Genomic DNA, 22701 nt, shown 5'->3' with positions numbered 1-22701 from the left:
GATTCATTGTAATGAAAACATACTTACAAACGCATCCCAGTACACAGAATGACCAAGATGTTTCCCCTGCCTGCCAAAGGGCGCAAACTAAAATTCCTCTCTAAGTTTAGACGTGTCCTCAGGGTCTGGGACTGAAGCTCATTAGCAACCAGGAAATTAGCGGAACCTTGAGGCTGAACGGTTGCAGCCGGTACGGTTGCTTTGAGAAAAGAACACTTCCGGCTGGCGAGGCTGTGCCCCCAATTTGTGGTGAGGTTGGCTCCAGCCCTCGTGTTACGATTTGCCACGTTAACTCTGGAAGGCGGGCTTGCGTCTGGATCACGCTTTTCCATTGGCTGCTGGCAGGGCGGTGGTTTGGAGCGAGGGTAGCACGTTGAACTGAAAGCCACTCGGTCCAGTACAAGGCCTGCAGTCCGGTGGGAATCTGGGGGCCTGCAGGCCAGTGTCCGGTGGGAATCCGGGGGCCTGGACAGGTGTGGGTCCTTAGGGGATGGATCGCGTGTGGAGTGCGTGGTGCGGGAAGTGCGTCAAAGAGAAAGGGTCGTCACCACTTTGGGCCCAGCGCATCGTGGTCGCCTGGCTCAGTAGGGCCGAGTGGGATCAGGTGATGGTATATCTGTTCTGTGACGACCATAAATTGCAGCGGTACGCCCTGAACCGCATCACCGTGTGGAGAAGCAGGTAAGGATGGAGGCTCAGCCCTCTTGCATGCTGGTGGAGCCTCAACTCTTCTTTGTAGGATTCTTATAAAGGCCCTATTCTGCAATCTTCTCCTAAATGTCTAACGTCCTTATGAGTGGTTTGGGCGTTGCCCCTTTCCCAAGAGCCTGGGGGAAAGTCAAGCAGCCAAGTTTTGGTACTAATCCCGTTTGCAGAAAGAAAGAAAGGGAGTGTGCCTCAGCCACCTCTTCTTAAATCTAGCTTTAACCCTTACATTCTTCCATCTTGGGGATGGTGCTGTAGGGACCAGCGTTGCTGAGCCAGGGTTTAAGGAGTAGGTTAACAATCTAGGGTGTATTTCTGAGTTGAATTGAGCTGGGGTGGGGGTGCTTGCTAACAAAACCACGTTTGAATGGGGCGCCTCAGTCCAGTTGGTAAGATTGGGGAGCAAAGGATAAGGTCTTCTCTAACTGAATGAGTTGAAGTTGTAGAGTGAAAGAAAGAGGTATGTCCACATTTAATTTTTGGTTGATTGCCTAGCAGTTAGGTGTCCTTTGTATACCCTAGCCAGCCTCTCATGCGCTGTATACTATTGGATCCTAGGGACATTATCCTCCCCCTTCCCACTTGATTTGTGTCCTGTCATGCACTCTTGAGATAGTTCAGTTATATAATTGGAATAACTTACAGCAACCTAGGTTCTGAGGGGGAGGGTGGATCAGGGTAAGGGACCTTTGTGATGGTGCTGGATTGTGGCCCTTTAGGTTAGGCAACGAACTCCCCCTGGCAGTGGCTTCTACTGCTGACCTGGTACGCTGTAAGCTCATGGATGTAACTGGTGGCTTGGGCACTGATGAACTTAGACTGCTCTATGGCATGGCGTTGGTCAGGTAAGATGTACAGGGGTAGGAGTGGGGGTGGGTAGAGGAATGGGGGTGGGGGTAGCACTTGATAAGCAAAGCTTGGCTTTACGTGCTACCTGAAACAAAAAGCCCCATGTGTCCCTCTTTATGGGTCACGCTGTGGTTTGATTTGACAGCTTTTGGTACACCCTGTCAACACACATTCCTCTTTTTTTTTTTTTTTCCTGAGAGCCTTCTATCCTCCATTTTTCTTTCCTTCTTTTTCTGGAATGTGGGGTAGGGGTGGTTTAGACCAAGTGATCTCAGTGAGTCTCTTCCAGCTTTGACAATTTAATTTTTTTTCTTACCCTTTACCCAGACAAACTTCTCTGGTTTGATGTCCTTGGCTATGACTTAATGTGGACTTTTCAACCCTTCCCTCATATATACCTAGCACCATCATGTTCCCCTTTTGTCCATGAACACTGAAAGGTTGCTGAGTTGAAGTGGACACATGGGCGGGGAATTCCTGATTTACAAAGTAATTCAGAGTGATTCTAGCTGTTTCATACACATCAGGAAAAAGGCTGCCACTGAATTTTCTCATCTGTTGAAGTCTGTTCATCTGCTATTTCCTTTGTGTGCATTGAGGTCCTCCCTAGTTCTTTTTATCTTATCCATCATTTAGGTGGGCTCCCCATATCATTTGATGTAGATAGCCTTTTGTTTTAGCATTTATAAAATATTATCTAGCATAGTATGTTATATCGTGCCATGAATATTTATCCTAGACTGACCTCTTCAAGGCCAGAGCAGTATCTTATTCATCTGTATGGCTTCAGTACAGGGCAGACATCCCTGTGCTGGCTGATACCAGTCATAAGAACAAGACAGAACAGTTATTGGAAAGGTTGTAGAAATGCAAGGTGTCAGTAACTCAGCAAGGTGTTTTGAAGCCCCACTGGTTTGAGTAAAACAGTTCCTTGGGCTATGCCACTTATTTCTTCCCCAACCCCAGGTTTGTGAATCTCATTTCCGAGAGGAAGACAAAGTTTGTCAAGCTCCCTCTCAAGTTCCTGGCTCAGGAGGTGTGTATGACAAAATTGCCTTACTAAATGGGGCATGGGGTGATGTGGGCATGCAGTCAGACTAGCTCATCCCACCACTACCAGCCAAGCCAAGCAAGAACCCCAGAGCCTCAGCCTCCAGCTTGAAAGTAGCAGACTTGCTCCCTTGCTCATAGCTGCTATATTCAGTGGCTTGGCTTTTCCAGCTTGTTTGGAGTAGGCCAGTGAAGCTAAGGCACTGGAATGCTCCACCGGGTGAGGACAAGAAAGAGGTGGCAGTCACAATGCCTGCCTTCTGGGAGCTGGCAGTCTGAGGCAGGAGATAAACCCAACCAAGCAGCATGAAAAGGCCTGACATTCCTGTCCTGAGTGAGTATATGAGGTGTGTAGAGGCCCAGAGGGCAGGCAGGTTCTCAGTCATCAAGAGAACTTCCTGAAAAGGGGTATGGGAGAGAGGGAGGAAGGATAAAGGGTACCCAAGGATTCAGACTAATACAGACAAGGCAGAGGAAGGCTGGAGGTGATTGTTAATGCCCATTCATAGGAATCTCTTTATTGGAAGAGGGTCATTGGTGGTTGGAGGAGGCAGATATCTTTCCTGATTTTCAAGATCATCTACACAGAGTAAAAAGAATAAGGAGACCTTGTTTATAATCTTGGCTCTGCCACTAAGACTGGAACCTCATCAAGACCTCAATTTCTCTGTCAAATGCAGGGAGGCCAGGCTAATTCATCTCTGTGGTCCCTTCCAACTTTAATATTGTCTGATTTCTGTACTCACACCTCTCTCACAATCAGGTAAACATTCCGGATTGGATTGTTGAACTTCGCCATGAGTTGACTCATAAGAAAATGCCCCATATAAATGACTGCCGCAGAGGTGAGACTTAAGGAAGTATATCTATCATAGTTAAGTCCAGGAGCCTGGACTGGGTGGCACTGTGGGGAGAGGGAGAAGGAGGAGGGTCTTTAACTGGTATCAGAGCCAGAACTAGGGAGAGGCAAGTGAAGCACTTGTTTTGGGCACAAACTTTAAGTGGGTGTCAAAAGCTCAGTAATTGAATTAAATAACATTTTAATGTGGAAAAACCCACAATGAACAAAATGTCAAAAAATTAAGTAAAGACAGGATTACCATTACTCATTTTTCCTTTTGCTTCAGACTCCACTATGGCTTGGCAGGATGCTATTCTGATCCTGTTTTGATATCTTGATTACTTTAATTTTTGGCATCCCCTTAATTTTTTTGCCTAAAGAGGGGAATGGAAGGCAGGCTGAGAGGTGTGAGCCATCAAATGTCATGAACCCAGAGGTTCTTTAGACACCCTATCCTAACTGATTCAGCCTAGCCCTGTCATGTTGGGGAAACTGAGATCTAGAAAAGAGAAGAGACTCAGCCAAGGCCATGTAACTAGCTAGTGGGTCTGGGTCCCTATTCTTTCACTTGCCAGCCCTATGTTATTTTTGGCATCCCATCTCTAATACTGGTATTAGTTTCTTCTAGGAAAGTTGCTGGTGAGCATGAGAAAGCAAAGAACAGGGAGATAACCCAGAGCAAGAATGGCTGCTTCTAGATATTTGAGATGTGTGCCTTCTTAGAGTTAAGCCTCTTCCCTGGGGTCTTCCCATAATGCTTATGAGGCTGGGGGCCTGCTAGGAGCTGTTTGCCTATGGCTAGTCATATGACACTTCCTTTCTTCCTCCCCTCGTTTAGGCTGTTATTTTGTTCTGAATTGGCTCCAGAAGACATACTGGTGCCGCCAACTGGAGAATAGCCTGAGAGAAACCTGGGAGTTGGAGGAGGATAGGGAAGAGACAGATGAAGAAGACCAAGAGGAAGATAAAAACATTGTTGTTGATGACATCACAGAACAGAGAACAGAGCCTAAGGATAAGGGGAAAGGTGCAGAACTGGAAGTCAGGGTTGATGGAAACAGTGAAAGCAACAAAGAGGTTGATTCACATTGGGAAAAGGCTCTGAGACATAAAGAGCTATATGGTAGGTGTCCTTGGGGGGCAGAGGCAATATAGAGGGGCTCAAGAGTCTGGAAGACTCAGGCTTAGGGTTGACACTGATTATTTCCCTGGCTTAGCATATCCTCTGGGGTTGTAGTGAGTTTTAGCTTAAAAAAGTTACTGTCACATACCATTTCTCTTGAACCCTGTGAAGTAGGAGAGGCAAGAATTCTAGTTCCAAATTTACAACTCAAGAAATAAGGTGAGAAGGACTCAGAGTCCCATGAGGAACAGAGGGCTGGGCTGCCCTATCTGTTTTCATACTCTGTTTTCAGAAAGAGCCCGAGAACTGCTGGTATTATACGAAGAGGAGCAGTTTAAGGTAAGAAAGCACCCTTGACTTTGTGTATTTTCATTTGCCCCAGCCATTTCTTCCTTCTTGCCAGCTTCCTGAGAGAAGTCCTGAGAAGGAATTTGAAAGAAAAGTGGCAGAGCTTGAGGGAACTTCTCAGAAAGAGAAAGGGGGGAACTAGGAAGGAAACAAGAGAAGCAGAATCCAGTTTGCTGACCCTTCACACCGATGGAAGAGAGCAGATGATGGAAGTTTGTGGATATCTGCCCCACTGGGTGGTAGGGAACAACTGGGCATAGGTGGTTGCATAGTCCTGCAGTACTGCAGCTGATAAGCATATGGCACCCAGGAACTTTCCTAGATCAGGTGAACTTGAGGGTTGCTATTTTAGCAGGAAGGGAGGTAGCTTAGAAACCATTCAGCTTGACCCTTTTCACAGATGAAGGAATTGAAACCACAGATTAGTGAAGGGACTGACCCCAGGTCACATATGTAGTTAGCGATAGAACCAGAATTCAAATCTTGGTCATCTGATTCCCTTTCTTCCATAACCTATTGCTTCCCCTAATTCCTGGGCCCAATTGTCTCTGGCCCCATTCCAACAAAATGCCCCACTGTACATCTCAGTATTGGGGTGTCTAGTGATTGGGAGCCACAGGAAATTCAAGAGGAGGAGGGAGGTGGAAGAAGAAAATAAAGTCTGGCATTTGAAGGTCAGGATAATTTTAATTGTGGGGTCAGTAAGGGAGTTGTGGTCCTACCCCTGAAGGGAGGTACTGAGAGGTCCTATGGGAAGGGATCCTTGAAGGGTGGGAGAGGGTTGCCCGGCTGAACCACCTTTCTCATGGTAACCTCTTTGCTGGCAGGTGCTTGAGAAATTTAGGTATTTACCTCAGGCTGTTAAGGCATGGAACAACCTGTCTCCACCTGTAGAATGCATCCTGGCAGAGCTCAAGGGCATTACATGTGAGAACAGGTGTGTAACTAGATAATTAGGGGCTGCCTACTCTAGCCGCCTCACTGAAATAGGTTTCCATATCCCAGCTTGCCAACCTCTGCTATAAGGAAATCTTAGGGATAATCCTGATCCCCTGTGGGGTGACCTGTGTTCTGCATGACCCCCTTCCCTTGGCCCTCCCAGCTACCAGGTAGAGATTGCCTACTCTGAATCACTAAAATGACCAGAGACAGGAATGTCTGCTGTCATCAGTCCCCTGGCCAGCTTTGTTCCTCTGTGTCAAGTGGCATGTGGAGCTCTGGGCAAGTAGGAAAAGCCTTTCATCTCTTTACCACTTCACTGTCTAGCCTTTGTCCAACTTTGAGGTAAAAGATATGGTGGGCACTGCAGATCTTTTTGAACTGCAATCAGGGAGTATTAATCCCTTGAATAGTTGTGGTTAGGGGAACAAAGGAGAGGCCTTCCCAGGGTCTGGCTCTTTGAAAGAGTAAGTCCTTCCCTGCTTAGTGTGGCCATGAGCCTTCTTTTCCCCTACCCTCAAAATACTGCTCAGTTCAATCCAGAGCAAACAGTGTCTATCCATTCCTTTCCTACCTGGTTCTTGGCTCTTGCTACCTAAATTCACCTGGAAAGGACTTTGGGGAACCTTCCACTAAGAACCAATGAAAGCATTGCTAGGCCTTCCAAACTAGGAGGAGTTGGAAGAAATCTGGGATGGGACAGAGAGTATTAGAAAGGTTGTATATGTGGTAGGGTGGGCCTGGCTGGGAGCCTGCAGTGCAGGTTGGGATTGCCCTGAGAGTCTTCTTCATTCCCAGGATATTACTAGTTCCAAAGATGTTTTATCAGTGTCTGCCCACCCTAGGTTTCTTGGCACCCTTCAGCACAGGCCACCCAGCAGTTGTGACAACTATTCCTGTACCTCTGTATTGTAATGTCTGCCTGGTTATGCTGAGCAGGCAATTGGCTGGCTGCTTTAAGTGCTCTTCCTGGATACTGACCTGAGGAGGTGGGAGATGGATGGAAGGATATCCCTTTCCACCTCAAGCCTGGTGGAGGGAGGGATCTGAGCATGACAACATGATCTGACAATGCCTCTGGGCATTGAGTCACCTTGGGAACTGATGTTCTACCTCTAGGCCTGGTCAGCTAGGGGACTCTCTCTTGGAGAAACTGCTCGCTCAGGAGAATACAGCTGGCTGTTGTTGGTTTCACTTTTAGCTACACTTTCAACCTCTATAATTTAGTTCTAGGTTCTTGAGGTCCCTGAGATTAAGGATTATGTTTACTCCAGCAACTGAGTCCCCAAAGTTTCTGCTTCTAGGATCTGAAAGAGGGCAACCATGTAGAAGAGGAAGGATAAGAGATTGGAGGACTGTCAAGAGAAACAAAAAGACTGAGTAGTAGCTAAAGTCTAAAAGCCCTTGACTCTGTGACCTTAGGCATTTAACTCTCTGTGGGCCTGGGACTTTTCTCCATCTGTGTTTTCAGGCTTGTTCAGCTGCTACTGCCCTCATTATGGGCATTAGATCAGCATGTGCTTGGTAAATGTTTGTTCAGAATCCACTGATCCCAGTCTCTGGCCCATCCTCTGTCCCAGAAGGCTGAGGCATGAGATCCAACTGTCAGTTACCTTTGCTTCCCGCTTCCCCCCATGCTGCTTTGCCCACCTGAGTCAGAGGCATAAGGTGCCTTGGGAGTGGGTGGTGGGTAGAAGAGGGTCTTCTCTCTGCTTAGTTGGCTTAATTGTCATCTTGCTTCAGGGAGGCTGTGTTGGATGCTTTTCTGGATGATGGCTTTCTTATCCCCACATTTGAACAGTTGGCAGCTTTGCAGATAGACTATGAAGGTATGGTCCTGGGGACTTACTTCAGTCTTAGAGTACTGTGTTTACTGGTGGCTGGGTGGCCCAGAACTGGAAGGCAAAGGCTGTTTCCTGCCATTCCATAGCCTCTGGAAGCCTGTCTCAGATGAGCAGGACAAGTAGCCCCACTGGTACTCAGTTTCTGGGCTACTCTTAGGTGGTCTGGAATTAGGTGGGGTGGATGGGATGGGATGGGATGGGATGGGATGGGATGGGATAAGTCTTAATGTTATTATTGTGCTATGTTAATTGTGATTTAGTCGCTTGCTAGTGAGCTAGAACAGCAGAACTGGAAGGGCCTTGTGAGGTCATCTAGTTCAACATCCTCATGTTACAGATGGGCAGACTGAGGTCCAGAGAGGGGAAGGTACTGACCCAAAGTTACACAGTGAGTTATTGACAAAGCTGAAGCTAGAACCAGAGCTTTTTTTAAATACTCTGTTTTAAATCAGTTGGTTGCCAGATACTAACTGGTTTCTCTCCTTGCTGTTCTGCTCTTCTCTTTCTGTTCTCTGGTGGCAACTCTGTTGTTGGTGGGCCCCCCTCCTCCCTCTCTCTCTTCCCCTTCCTCTACACCTTCTCTCTCCCTCTCATTTTCTTCTTTCTTCCCTGCCTTTTTCCCTCTCCTCCTTCCCGGTCTCCCATCGGCCCCTGCCTCCCCTTTCCTTATCAACCTATATCCCTCACAAACCAGAGAACATGGACTTGAGTGACATCCTGGTGCCAAAGCCGTTTTCTCAATTCTGGCAGCCCCTGCTCAGGGGTCTGCATTCCCAGACCTTCACGCAGGCCCTGCTAGAGAGGATGTTCTCCGAGCTGCCAACCTTGGGGGACAGTGGGATCCGGCCCACCTACATCCTCAGATGGACCATTGAACTGATTGTGGCTAACACCAAGACTGGTGAGAGAGTCTGGCCCTAGTCTCAGGGCCTAATACAGCCCAGGCAGGAGCATCTGCCATTGTTCTCAGCTCTCAGCTGAATAGCACCAGGCTGACACATTTCTTGTTAAAGGTTTAGGCTTGCCCAGGAGGGCACCACAATAGCAGTGGACAAATCTTGTAGCTTTTTTTTCTCAGGGCCAACTAAACTCGGTCTGGGACACAAGGGCCTAAATGCTTGAGCAATTGGGAGGAATAGAGTGGGGAGTCAGGGGAATAGGGAGGGACAGAGCCAAGCTTTTAAAAGTACAAGGTTGGGTGGGGGGCTTACTTTTTCCTTCTCCTCAAACCCTCTCTTCTCTGTCAGGACGGAATGCCCGCCGATTTTCTGCAAGCCAGTGGGAAGCAAGAAGGAGCTGGAGGCTATTCAACTGCTCTGCCTCCCTTGACTGGCCCCGGGTGGTTGAGTCCTGCTTGGGCTCACCTTGCTGGGCTAGCTCCCAACTCCTTCAGCTGTAAGTGTCTTGAATTCCATCTGGTAAGAGGGTGAGGCCCTGGCCTCAGGGCCACACAGCCCTAGGGTGGCAGAGTTGGACTGGGCTCTTGCAAAAGACTCTGAATCCCATTCCCCTCCTACTAACAGGTGGGAGATCTGAGTCCCAGATAGGGGAGAGGCATGGTATTCTTGCCTAAGGTCACACAGCTTAAGACCTGGCTGAACTGAGTCCAGTATGAGAATGAATGAGATAATCTATGCCCCCTTCCACCCCAGAGTGCTTAGCACAGTGGCCTGTACAGAGTAAGTGCACAATAAATGGTAGCTGCTGTTTATTACTGAACCCAGTCTTCTGACTCTGAGCCCAGTGCTGTTCTCCTTTGTTATGCCTCTCATTTGTGTGCCTTTCATAGGTGCTCACTGATTTTCAGTGGCTTCCTATTGCCATCCTCTAGGCTTCTTAGCCTGACATTCAAACATCTTTCAGATTCTGTCCCAACCTATCATGGTAACCATACCTCCTGTATTCCCCTTTACCCAGTCTACCCTGGGTGCTGTAGTCAAACTGAATATTGCACTGGTTCCTGTAAATACCTGTGGTTGTCTCCCTTTCCTTTTCTCTTTCATATTCTGACCCTGAGCCACTTCCCTCATATTCATGGAAGCCTTTAGCACACAATTATCTTCTTTCTTTCTGGAGCAATATCTGTTTCATTTGAGTGTCTCATCTGATACTCTTCAGCTCTTCAACTCTAGTGACCTTCATTTTCCACTACACTCAGCAACCCATTTCCATCATTCAGAGCTCCTCTGCCTCTGAAACCTGACATCCCAACATTCTTCTCAGTGACCATAACCTCTTGACCTACATTTTCTCATCCTTGCATCCCATGATGTTAGCCCTTTGCCTGCATCGAGACCTCCATTCCTCCATTTCCTCTCTCCTTCAACCTTGCTTCCCCTCCATCCTATCTTTTGTTCATTGCTTCAACCACTCATGATCAGGACCCTCTGCTCTGCCCATCCTTTGGTGTATCTGACTTGCAAACCCCTGAGCTGGGATTGATATGACCCACTCTGCTTCCCCTATTCCTCAGCCTGGGTAGCTGAGCTCTGCTGGAAAAAACCACATATCACTGTGGATTGATGCCATTACAGCAGTATGATTTTTAATCTCAGGCAGGCCTCAGTTCAGCTTGTCTGAACTGTTCTCTTTTACTTGTTGTCTGCCCACTTTCTCTCCCATTTCCCCACTTTTCTAAACCCTTACCACTGACCTCAAGCCCCTCCCCCTCTCCCATTTCACCCTAGCTTCCTCAAGCACAGGAAAACATCCAGGAAGGCCCCCTCAACCTGAGGTCCAGTCCTCGTGAACTAATCTGCGGCTACATTCAACCATCTTGCTAATCTTGGGATGAGGTGGCTTTGTCCCATCTCAAAGCCTGCTCTTCCATCTATGCCCTGGAGCCACCTCTGCCAGCGTCTCTGGGCCCTTACCCCTGCCTCTCCTTTGCTCTAGTCACTCTTAATTTTCAACCTATGAACATGCCTCGGTTTGTTTTTTTTTTTTTTTTCATCTTAAAACAGTAGTAACACAAGGAAAATCTCCTTTGACCCTGCATCCTTGTGTTGGGTTATTACCAGCTTATCACTCCTTCCTTCCCCCATTAAAACATCTCAAAAGAGTAGTCTATACTCAATAGTCTTGATTTCCTCACTACCCTCTTATTCCTCAACCTGCTATAATTTGACATTTACTCCCAAAACTGCTTAGACCTCCAAATTACCAAATCCAGTGAACTCTTGTCTGTTGCTGCATTATGGCTATTTACCACTCCCTTCTTAAAATGCCTGTGCTGTTTTCCTAGTTCCTATAAAGTACCAAGGCCCAAATCTCTTTATCTAGTCCTGGCCTTACCCCCAAGATCCACCCTCCTATATTTGACTGTGTGTCAGACATGTCCCCGTGGATAGCCCACAGACCAAAAGAGAATTGGTTATTTTATTTCCATCCCAATCCTGAAGTAATCCTCTTCTGCTCCCTATCTTCACTATATATGCTGTCATGCTGACTTCAAAATCTGAGATTTTGTGTTACCATCTCTACTTACCATAGTGTTTCCTTCCCTTTATCAGACTTAAGCTTTTCAAAGGTAAGGGCTCTGTATTAGCCATCTGTGCCCTAACACACCATATAGATCCAGGTCCTAAATAGGCCTCAGTAAACATTCTTGAACTAAACTATACTCTGCTGTCTCATTGACGGCAGTGCTGTCTTTGGTGGGAGCTAACTCTGCCTGGGGACTAATTGAAGTGGGAGTCTGGATGCCAAGACCCTCTTAGTCCCCTGATCCCTCCATTGAGTGAGCAAGTCTTTCTTGAAACCTGATGGCATTGGTACAGTGGTAGCTTACAAGAAAAAAAATGTGGCTTTATAGAGAATGTCAGCCAGGACAAGACCTCCAGGAGATGGAACTGAACCAAACAGCTAAATTGACAGATGTGTGTGCTCTAAAGAGAAGTGATATGGATGGGTGGGACACTGGGAGGAGAACCAAAAAAGTTTGGAGGGTTCAAGAAAGCATGACAGTGAGGGCATTTGAGAAATTCCAACAGGAAAAAGAATAAACAAAGTTTCAAAGTCTAGAAAGACCATGTGAATGTAATGGGGGGAGGAAATGAAAAGAGCAGCATGCAGAGGTTTGGATAGGTGGCCTTTAAGGTACTTTCCAATCCTAAGTGCCTGCAGAGTGGAAGCTGCTGGTCTTGGAGAAGTCTGGACCACAGAGATCTTCTCCCAATCCAAGCATACCAGAGGGATGCGACACATACCAACAGTAACCGCGACTTACTTGGGTATGACTCCTTGTGCACAGATTCTGCGTTTCCAAGATAATCAGTGAATCTAGTCCTAATCACCCAATACACAGATTGAGACACAGGATTACCCTAGCTATTATGCTACAAGTCAGTGGTAAGTCTGCAAGTCAGAGCTGGGACCAGAATCCAGATATCCTGTCCTTACTCCTCTTTCTACAATGAATGTTCCATTAGATTGCACAATTGCAAAAGTATGTATTAGTAGGCACATACAGAACTTGGCTTTGTTTTCCTGAGAGGAAAAAAATAAAAGATACCACTGGCAAATAACTGTCAGACATGGTGCTGTGCTTTTTGTAGAAGTAATATCATGTGACACAACAGTCTTCTTATTTGGTAAAAAAGACGTTGAGACGCTGAGGAGTGAAGTAACTTATCCAAAAGTCACACAGTTTGTTGATGGTGGGACAGAGTCCAAAATCTGCATTCTTTCTACAACCTGACCTATGACCAGGCAAACCTGAGGAGAGAGATGCATTTTAAGATTGATATCACCCCTACACTTCAGTGGTTAGACTTAGACAGCTTGAGATAGCATGTGGGTAATGATAAACAGTGGTGATACAGCATCTTGCCAATATCAAGTGCCTGGGAATATTCATTATTAATCATACTAATGGACCACAGTGAGTTTCTCTCTGGCTTTTCATCCAAAAATGCTGGAAACTTTTTAAAGTTTTTATTTTTATTTTCTTGGAGACAGAGCAAGAGCGTGAGCACAAGTGGGGGAGGGGCAGAGAGAGAGGGGGATAGAGGATCTGAAGTGGGCTCTGTGTGCAAAGCAGAGAGCCTGATGTGGGGCTCAAACCCATGAACCGCGAGATCATGACCTGAGCCAAAAGCAAATACTTAACCCACTGAGCCACCAAGGTGCCCCAAGGCTGGAAACTTTTTAAGAACTTCTCCCCGCCAGCTGATATCACTTCAGTTTGAGCCAGTGTCCTCTTGGAGTAATGAAATTAGCCATGCAGAAAGGGTGTCCCAGTAGAGTCACTAGTCCCCAGCCCTACCCCCAGTGACCAGAGATCATATGTGATCAAATAGCCTGCTAAGCATATGACAACCTCCATGAATGACCCACAGTTCACAAACTAAATACCCCTAGAAGGAAACTATTTGTCCACTCCATCCATGCCTTCAGCAGTGACCAGGTGCCTGGTTCTATATGAGGCTGTACAAGGGATGTTGATCCTCTTCCTCCCCAGGAGCTCTCCTTCCTTTTGGCTCTGTGTCTGTTGGTGCACACTATCATCATCTTTAACTCCCCTTTGCCCAACTCCTACCATCCGGCCACCAAACCCTACTCTGTCTTTCATGGCTTCTCTCCTCATCTCCATAGTCAGTGCCCTAGGTCAACCCTCACTCGCTCCCTGGTCTCCCTGTTCTCAGGCTTCCCCATCTAGTCTATCTTCCACATGGCCATCCTCTACACAGGCACCATGGTGATCTTCAGAGGTGGAGCCATCAGCTGTGCATAGAGTCATCAGGTGACCCCCTGTGCCCAACATGCACATTTAACCTTTGCAGTCTTCTTTTTCTCCCACAGCTCCCCAGCACAGCCCTTCCCCTGGAGCAAAGCTACTCCCACTACGTGTACCCAGTACAGTGTGCTCACTTTTGTCTCTGTATAAAGCCCTCCCTTGATCTTTCCTGCCCTCCTTGTGCTTTCTGCCTCTCTTCAGCTATTGTAGTGCCCAAGGTCTGCAGTGCTCATGTGGCCTCCCCACCCCACATCTTGCTTTGTCTTGTCAACCACTGACTTTTTTTCTTTTCCTCCATTCCAGGTTGGGCTGTAGTTGTTCCTGAAAAGGGATCAAATTTTGTATTCCATGTATAAGTTGCTCAGCACAGTTCCAGGCATATCTTTGAAGCTCAGGACAAATTGCTCAGCTAAGCCATTGGAAGAGAGGGATCTGCCATTCCCATGTCCAGCCCTGTAGGTCTACTGCCTAGTTTGTGTATTTACACAGCATTTAGTACAGACTAATAGCTATCATTTATTACATGCCCACTCACTGTGTGCTAGGCACTATGCCAGGCATTCTATGTGAAATATCTTATTTATTCTTCCCAACAACCCTATAAGTCAAGTGCCATCCTCATTTTACTGAGGATTGAAGTGAGCGACAGAGATGAATCACAGAGCTTGTTCAGGGTGCCTGGGCCCTTTCTGTTTTTGTATGTTCTTCTGCACTGCCTTTCAGAGCTAGGTCTGGAAACTCAAGAGACCAACTTCAAACCAGGTAGTATTGGAGTATAAAGTGACTTGAGATTTTGAATCTTTCTTACCCCACCCCTCCCTTTGCTCAGTGTCTTCAAAGCCATGGGACAGGTCCTTCCAGATGAGGAGCAGGAGAAGCTGCTGCGCATCTGTTCCATTTACACCCAGAGTGGAGAAAACAGCCTAGTACAGGAGGGCTCAGAGGCCTCCCCCATTGGGAAGTCTCCATATACACTGGACAGCCTGTATTGGAGCTTCAAACCAGCTGGTTCCAGCTTTGGATCTGAAGAACCCCAGCAGCAGGAGGAGCAGGGCAGCCTTAATGATCTCCAGAAAAATGAAGAGGAGAAAGAGGTATTGGAAAATCAGGTGGAGGAGGAGGAAGAGGAAAACGATGACCAGAAGTGGGATGAGGAGGAGGATGAAGATGATGATGATGAAGAGGAGGAGGAGGAGAGAATGGAGGTGGAGCCTTTCTCTACTGAGGAGTCTTCCACTGCTGAGAATTCCAGGCTCCTGGCCCAGAAAACAGGAGCTTTACAGGGCTCTGCATGGCAAATTAGCTCTGGTAAGAAGCCTGGTACCCACTTTCTCTCACACCAATCTTCCTTCTCTGGCTGGCTCTTGAGGCTTCCCTCCACCCTAGAGGAGATGGAAAATAGCAGAAGTTAGCCAGTATGAGGCAGGTCTGGGAGGCAGCCTGGTGTGTGGGTGGCACCTGGCTTTCTTCCCCTTGAGGACAGTATATAAGCTTCCAGGCCCTAAGAGCTATCATGCTACTGGATGCTTCATGCAGAGAACACATTCAGAGGGGATGGTGTGGGTGTGGGCACTGAGCAGCAGAACACAGAGGAGAAGGTGAGAGGTGGGTGGATATATATGATTCTGCATTTGTTTTTTGTATGCAGTGATCCAGGAGCAGGTAAACAAATAATGCTTCCTATTTATATGTGAATGTGTATGGACACATGAGGGCTGGGTGGTGATGAGACAGAATTTTGCTGTGTATATGAGAAGGAAAACAGGTATTAAGTTAGAGGAAGTGGAAAGGAAAGCAGAAGAGTGAAAATAAGGAGTGGTGTGGCTTTGGGGTGAGCATACAAGTTAATGGGACAAAGCCTAGAGGGGGAAAGAAAGAATTAGGTGATAAGAAAGTGGGGGTGTATGAATCTGTTCCTGCTAATGGATGTGTTTTGAGTGCCTTTGTTTAGGTTAGGGGATAGGAACCTTGAGGCAGGGAGACCCTGAAGGAAAGAACATTTTGGTGTATATGTGTGTGTGGGCATGTGTATATGTATATACCGTGGAGGCAGGGGTAGATGCAGGGCAGTCAGTATGATGGAACCTGAAAGAGGGAAGGAAAACAGCTGGGACTGGGTGTGGCATAGGGTAGGCATGTTAGGGAACAATAGGGAGAGATGGGGAAGACAGTGAAGGAACTTAGGGGGAAAGGTGGAGCCTTTGCTCTTATGTGGACATGTGTGGAAGGTCTGGGGCATAAAGGCACTGAGTGCTAGGGGTAGGGGAACATGTTTACGTCTGTTTACCTGCCTGAACATGCTGCATATAGAAAGGCATGGTGGCAGAGAACTCCTTAGTACAAGGAGGGCCGTGTTTGGGATCTTTGTAAATATTGAATGGGAGGGGCATTGACATAGGCAGAATTGTATGAGTATGTGAGAAAGAGAGAGTAGGGACTGTGAAGTCATTGTGAAGTGGATGCTATGAATCTGTGCATAGATGTACACATGGTCATGTATGTTTTTGGAAGAAGAGGCAGGGTCACTGAGACCTAAGTGAGACAGAAGGTATCTCTGTGAGGGAGGGGTATCTCTGCAATGAGAGGTAGGGGTATAAAGGTGTGAGAACAGGCAGTGAGATAACCATCCAGAGGTAGCCTGTGTGTGTCTGTGTTGTCACTGAGGGACATGTACACAGATGTCAGGCTAGAGAGGCAGGGGCCATGATGTAGACAGGGTTGGGGATGCTGCTGATGGGGAGGGGAGGGAAGATGGGTCAGTGACAGACATGGAGAAAGTGGTCCCTGTGTGCGAAGGCATCTTTGTATTTATAGGGCAACACAGGGCATTAAGATAGGCACAACTTCCTTCCTGGAAAAGAGTCAGGGTGTGTGGTTCTGTGGATAACATAAAAAGCTAGTCCAGAATGCCAGGGCATTATTACAGAGAACTTTTAGGGTACCAAGGAGATGCAGAAGGCCTGAAATTGGACCCACTTGGAGGAGCTCATGAAGGCTTTGCTTGAAAACACTGGATGCACCATTGTAAGGGTGGGGATGAGGCTTTACTATAATACTATGTAGAGGGTGTTTAAGTGGTAGGACAGAGGGGGTCGGTTGTGCCTGATATGGTTTGTTCTAAAGTGGAATTTCTTTGGGGTGGTAGGGGAGTGGTTTATGAAAGTGGAAAGGCAGGATATTAAAGTCTTTTATTCTCCCTCTTTCCATTGCTGCTTCTGTGTGGGCATACACATATTTGGGAATATAGAGACATTAAGATTTCTGGCTTGTATTCCTGTGAATGAGAGGTGTAGGAGGCAGAGTGAAACTGGGAGCACTCATTGAATGGAGGGTCAGTCTATATGCCTAAGTGTGTATACTTAGATGGCAGTGGGGAGTGGGATATGCAATAAGACACCCCTTCCCTAGGTAAGGGATGTTCTGTGTGTGTATATATGGGGGCAGTAAGACCTTGCAAAGGGGCAGGGGGAGTATAATACCTCTGAGAGAGAGTACACTCTGAGGTGGGGTGTGTGTGTGTGTGTGTGTATCTATCTAAATGCAAGGCCACTAAGAAATGATGTGGCATTCAGACACGTTGGGGGTGGGGATTGTGTGTAGATGTGCAGGAAATCTAGGCCTTTCACATACTCTTGAGGTATCTGGGTTTGGGGATGAGGTGTGGGAATTCTGGAGTATCCAGATTCTCCAGAATATATGTGTGTACAGAGCAGGTGAGAAGTTGAGGCAGTGATACAGCTAGGTCTGAAGAAGTTGTTCTTGTCTATGTCTATGTTGGGGACATATCTGGGGAGGTGGGAGAACAAATATGTTTTTAGTTGTGTGCATGGCACGTGTGGACTTGGGAGTGGATTGTGGTGGCATGTGTGGGTATGTGTGAACACATAGAGGGGATAAGGGCAATGAAGAGTGAATAGCCTAGTATGGAAGGGGTGGGGAGTGTGAAGGTAGAGAGGAGCTCATGAGAAATGATGCAGACAGGAGTGAGGCTGGACATGCACAGAAATCCCATGCTGAGAGGCTAATTGAAATGGGTGGGTAGACCGTGTAGTTAGGCCTGTACACCACTCTGAGAACTATCTAATCAACCCACTTTTACTTCCTCCCTTGGCTTCACAGAAGATGTACGATGGGATACCTTTCCCTTAGGCCTAATGCCAGGTCAGACTGAGGACCCAGCAGAGCTTATGCTGGAAAATTATGACACCATGTATCTTTTGGACCAGCCTGTGCTAGAGCAGCGGCTGGAACCCCCAACATGCAAGACTGGGTGAGTGCCACTGGCAGCAGGAATTCTTATCCCTTTCTCTGCCTCCTGCAGGAGGGAGGGAGGGAGGAAGGGAGAGACACAAAGCAAGATGGGTGGGGAAGGTAGCTTCCCCCAGTCAGGGCCTAAGTGAGTGTTGGATAAGCTCCAGTCCCTGGCTGGGCATTTGCCAGGACTCCCAGTCCCTAGTTGGTGGTGGGGGGCGAGGTTGGTGGTGGTATTGAGGTAGCCTCACAGAGCTGGCTTGGCACCCATCTCAGATTGCATCCAGTTTGTGTGTGTGTGTGTGTGTGTGTGTGTGTGTGTGTGTCTGCTGGTAACAGACAGAGGGCTTGTACATTCTGGAATGCGGGGCCATTTGTGACTGGGAGAATCCTATGAGCACCAGAGAGAGACCTCTGTGGGTCTTCCCCTGTGCTGCCTGCCCACTCCCTGGGAAATGAGCCCCTCTTCCTCTGGACATTCAGGGAGAGAGCTATAGAACCCAGGGGCCGCAGCAACAGGCCAGGGCCAAGGCAGTGCTATGGACTCTCTGTCCTAGGCCAGGGGACAGCAGGCCTCTTAGAGAGGAGATGAGGCAGCTGGGAAAACCAGAGAGTCTATAGTTGGGAGTGGGGCCCACATGTCTGAAAGACCTCCTCTCCCCTTGAATAATGCTGGCTTGATGAGCACCATGGTATCAAGTGTGGGTAGGTAGAGCTGTTAATTCCAAAAGGAAGGGGAGTGGGCCCAGCTCCCATACCTCCTGTAGTAGGGAGGCTTCCTCTGCTGGAGCAAGTATGCCACCCCAGCTGCACCCCTGACTTGACTGTGTGGCCTTGAGAAAGTCCCTTTTCATCTCTGGGCCTCAGTTCCCCTATCTGTAAGATGGTAGACGATGGGCTGGGATGGGACTAGATCATCTCTGAGGGTTTCAGCTGCAGTAGTGTAACCATGGATCTGCCTGAGGGGAGGATGATGGCTTTGCTTTCAGCTGTCACCCTCATCTACCTGGAAGGACCGTTGATCTGCAGGAAGCAGGGGAAATGAGTGTTCTGAGCAGCACCAGGGAGGGAGAAGGCAGTCCTCTCCCTAGAGTAACCTTGCAGTCCTGGGATGGGATCTGGGCCTAGCTCTGTAGCCCAGTCCTGGCCTTGGATGCCTTAACCAGCTATTGGACGTGGGAGGGATCCAGCTCAGGGTACTCTGGGCCCCCAAGATGTAGGGCCTTGGAAAAAGACCTGTTAAGGTGGCCACTTTCAATATCTTCCTGGGGTGGGGTGGTTACAGGTCCTCCCTCCTACCTCAACTGAAATAGTTCTGCTTTGATCTGGTTTATATACTGGGACTCTGAATAAAGTTTCATTTGAAAAGTTCTACTCCTTCCCTCCATCTCAATTGAGATGGCAATTGGGAAGGCAAAACTATCCCTGGGGCCATCTGAAATAGTTTTTCAGATTTGTTCCATACTCTTCTTTGTAAAACTAGGCAGGAGGGTGGGTCCTTTCCATAGACACACATGCATCAAATACCCTTAGCCCTTCTAGAGCCTAAAGCTGCCTCCTTCCCTGACTGACCCCTCCCCCCTCTCTCCACAGCACCCTTGGCTTGAGCTGTGGCATGGGCAGTGACAACTGCAGCAACAGTAGCAACGGCAGCAGCAACTTGGAGGGCCTTCTCTGGAGCCAGGGCCAGCTGCATGGACTCAAAACTGGCCTACAGCTCTTCTGATACCCATTCTGGTGCAAAGTGTTTATTCAGTCCTGCTGGCGCAACAACCCATTCATTCCCTGCCCCTTTTGTCCCTCACTCCTGCCCTTCTTGTCCCCTTGCTCTTCCCCCAGTGCACTTGATGCTCCATGAAACAACCTGGAAGACAGTCCATATCAGCCGTATCAGCTCAACTTTCCATCAGAGTGGAATTTTGACTTTTTTTTTTTTTAATTTTGTTTTGAAAAACAATAAAAAATAAACAGTTTTGATATTTGTTAGATGAGGGGATGTGTGCTGGGGCAAACCAGTGTAGTTCTCCCTTTATTCTAGGGGGCGGCAGAGAATGTGGGATCATAACAGGACTTTAAGCAGAAGCTTGGTCCTTTTGCCCCTTGGGCCCACTACCCCAGTCATTTTCACAACCAGACCCCACTCATACTTTCTTCCTGATTCAAATCATTTTAATTTCTGTGACCTGTAGCATGGGGCCAGCTTACTTAGAAGCATTAGGCCCCATAAGAGAAGCATTGGTGTCTATAGAGCCCAGCCAGCATCAGGCGAATCTGCTCAGAACCTCCCTGACAGTGGGAAGATCCAGGCCTTCCTGATGCTACCTAGGAGGCTTCTGGTTCATTTCCTTGCTTACTCTCACTGGGCACTAAACAGCAAATGAAAGCCAAAGAAAATCCTTTGTTATTTTTCCATTCCTTTGGCCAAGAAAGATAGAGTGGACTTTACTATAGTAGGCATTGGAGACAGAGAATATCTTATGGAGTGACCCAGAGCTCCTTCTCTGAGGTCACCCAATTCCCTCAGACACTCGAGTGCCTACACTGTGTCGGCTCTGAGCTGCTAAGACACTGGGATGAATAAATCATGTTCACATCCCTCAGAGCCCTCTGCCTGTGAGAAAAGACAAAAGTTGCCAATTATAACCTGATGTTCTGCTAAGTGCCCTAAGGGAGCTCTGGTGTGCCACAAGTTCTTTGTTTTTTTTTTTTTTTTAGGGTGGAGGTTGAGGTAAAGTCTGGCTATGGTATTATCAATTCTGGGGAGAGTGATAGCTGAGCAAGAGAGTGTGCATCTCTCTGGGGCCAAGTTGGGCCCAGACAAGGGGAAGCAAGGGACAGATCTAGGCAACATTTCAGACAAGAAGCTGGCCCAAGGGGTAGCTTGGAGCTAAGGAATGATGAAAAAAGGAGAGGGCTTATGCTGTGAAAATTCCAAGGAGGAATTTAGTGGAAATGTTATGCCAGAGCACTGTCAAATGTTAACTTGAGGTAGGATCCCTGTGAAGTCCCCAACATCTCTTAAAGGGTATCCAGAATATCTTTGTGGGTATGTGTATATAATCATTTTTCTAGAACTGGCCCACAGATCTAATAAGATTATCAAAGGGTCCATCAGTCCAACAGCCCAACAGGGTTAAGATTTCCTATCTTTTGTAGACCCAAGCATTAGGATTGGGTGGAGCAGTCTCCTGCACTGGTTAACACAAAGTCAGTTTACCTCCAAATCTTCCCACCCCTGCCACAATGGTAAATGCTGTCTTTCAGCATTGTGGAATGTCAGAGCTGAAGGATCCCAGAGCATCTAAGCCACATATAGCCAAGAGATCTATGAACATGTACTCTATGATGTAGCTCAGCACCTGCTCCATGTGGAGATGGGTGTTGCAAACTTGTGGTTACCCTCTACCACTTCTCTGGAGCTGCCTGGATTTTATATATTATGTATGTATTGGTATTGTATGTAAGATAATTTTTGCCAAAAATTTGGAAATCATGCTGGTCTAACACCTAATTTTATGCATTGAGACACAGAGGCTGACAAAAAGAAAGGATTTGTCCAAGGGCACAAAACAAGTTAATAGTATATAGATCCAAGTTTCTTACAACATCAGCATTATCTGGGTAATTGTTAGAAATGCAAATTATTGAACCCCATTACTGACCTGAATCAGAAAGGTTAAGGGTGGGCAGAAATCTGGTTTAACAATCACCACATGATTCTGATGCATGCTGAAGTTTGAGATCACTGGAATAGAAAGCAAAAAATATCTGCCTAAAGACCTGGGTTCCAGGGAATTCCACCACTCATGGGAGCAACCTTGGGTAACTTATGCCAGCTTCTTCATCTGTAGGAGGGTAATATTTACCTCACAGGTTTGTTATAAGGATCAGAAAAAAGGTAATAGATATGAAATTGCTCTTTAAAGTGTACCATGCTTTGTATGTGTGAGCCATGTGGGTTCATGCCAGGATTAGTGGACCTCGAACCCAGGACTCAGGTCTGTATAACTTAGGACAAAGTGATTTCCCCTGGCTTTCAAAGACTGACCTAAAGATGAGAAACAGATTATATGAGCTCATTTCTAGTTCAGGTCCAGAGTCAAAGCCCATTATTTGCTGGAGTCCTGAAACCTAGGATTTGTGAAGCCAGGTCTCTGGGAAGGGCTGCTTTAGACGATAGGGTCAGAGGTTGAGTCAGGTGAGGGAAAGGGGTAAGGGAGGACCAGCCAGGAAGCAAGTGCTCTTGGACCTTTTCTTTCTGACTAGAGATCAGAGATGGATTAGAAAAAGGCTTTGGACTGTACACATTTAACTGGGGAACAAGGGAAGGAAATGTAGATTATACTGTTAATTCAACAACAGTAATTGAGAGTCACCCCTTCTGATAATTTATCGGTGATGAAGAACACAGTTTCTGTTTCTAAAGAACTGCCTTATTTGTAGAGGAGTCTGCATGCCAACATAATTAGAAAAATAACAAGTGATAAGATAGAGGGATTGTTCAAGATCCCACTGGATAAGCACTAACAATGCTTGATGGAGGAGGTGGGACAGCTTAATAGAGGAGGTAACATTATCAGTGAGTCTTCAAAGGCAAATCAGAGTAGAAGTAAGGTAAAAATTTGGAAGGGATAAGAAAGAGTATGGCGTGTTGGGGCACCAGTGAAGAGTCCAGGATAATTGGAACATGATAGGTCCTGAGGCCAGAGAGGTGAGCTAGAGAAGGAAATGGTCAAACTAGTTATTTCCCACCTATTACTAGGGAGAGGCATTGGATACTGAATTGCCACTTCTTGGAATTCTACCACTCCCCAAACACTCAGGCTGCCACTGCTCTCCAAGAAAGTCTTAATTTATTAACATATTCTGTAAGTGTGCCTCATTTCCTCACATGAGTGCAAGTTCTAGAAGACAGGAACTGTACTCCTCCTCTGTCCTTCCCTAGCCCAGTATAGACCAGGTCGCTATTTGGTTCTAAAAACATAATACATGTATGCCTGAGAAATGTGAAAGG

The 22701-nt window shown here is 47.1% G+C and overlaps 1 protein-coding gene across 3 annotated transcripts; it reads left to right on the top strand.

The window, feature by feature from the left end:
* Positions 1–326: 326 nt before the first annotated feature.
* Positions 327–19678, top strand: LAS1L (LAS1 like ribosome biogenesis factor). Of its 3 annotated transcripts, XM_049643890.1 has the most exons (14): positions 331–681; positions 1425–1550; positions 2521–2590; positions 3368–3449; positions 4284–4568; positions 4861–4907; positions 5744–5853; positions 7599–7684; positions 8037–8087; positions 8394–8600; positions 8947–9094; positions 14266–14744; positions 17556–17706; positions 19281–19678. In XM_049643890.1, the coding sequence occupies exons 1-14, from the start codon at positions 491–493 to the stop codon at positions 19411–19413; spliced, it is 2166 nt and encodes a 721-aa protein (XP_049499847.1). In that variant the 5' UTR covers positions 331–490; the 3' UTR covers positions 19414–19678. The 3 variants fall into 3 exon arrangements, with proteins under 3 accessions (XP_049499849.1, XP_049499847.1, XP_049499848.1); XM_049643892.1 differs by lacking the exon at positions 17556–17706 and having other exon boundaries at positions 327–681; positions 19281–19390; XM_049643891.1 differs by lacking the exon at positions 8037–8087.
* The last annotated feature ends 3023 nt before the right edge of the window (positions 19679–22701 follow it).

Source organism: Panthera uncia, chromosome X, assembly GCF_023721935.1.
Source record: "Panthera uncia isolate 11264 chromosome X, Puncia_PCG_1.0, whole genome shotgun sequence".
Taxonomy (NCBI): Eukaryota; Metazoa; Chordata; class Mammalia; order Carnivora; family Felidae; genus Panthera; species Panthera uncia.
Note: the sequence above shows the minus strand (reverse complement) of the source record. Positions and strands in the feature narration are given on the sequence as shown.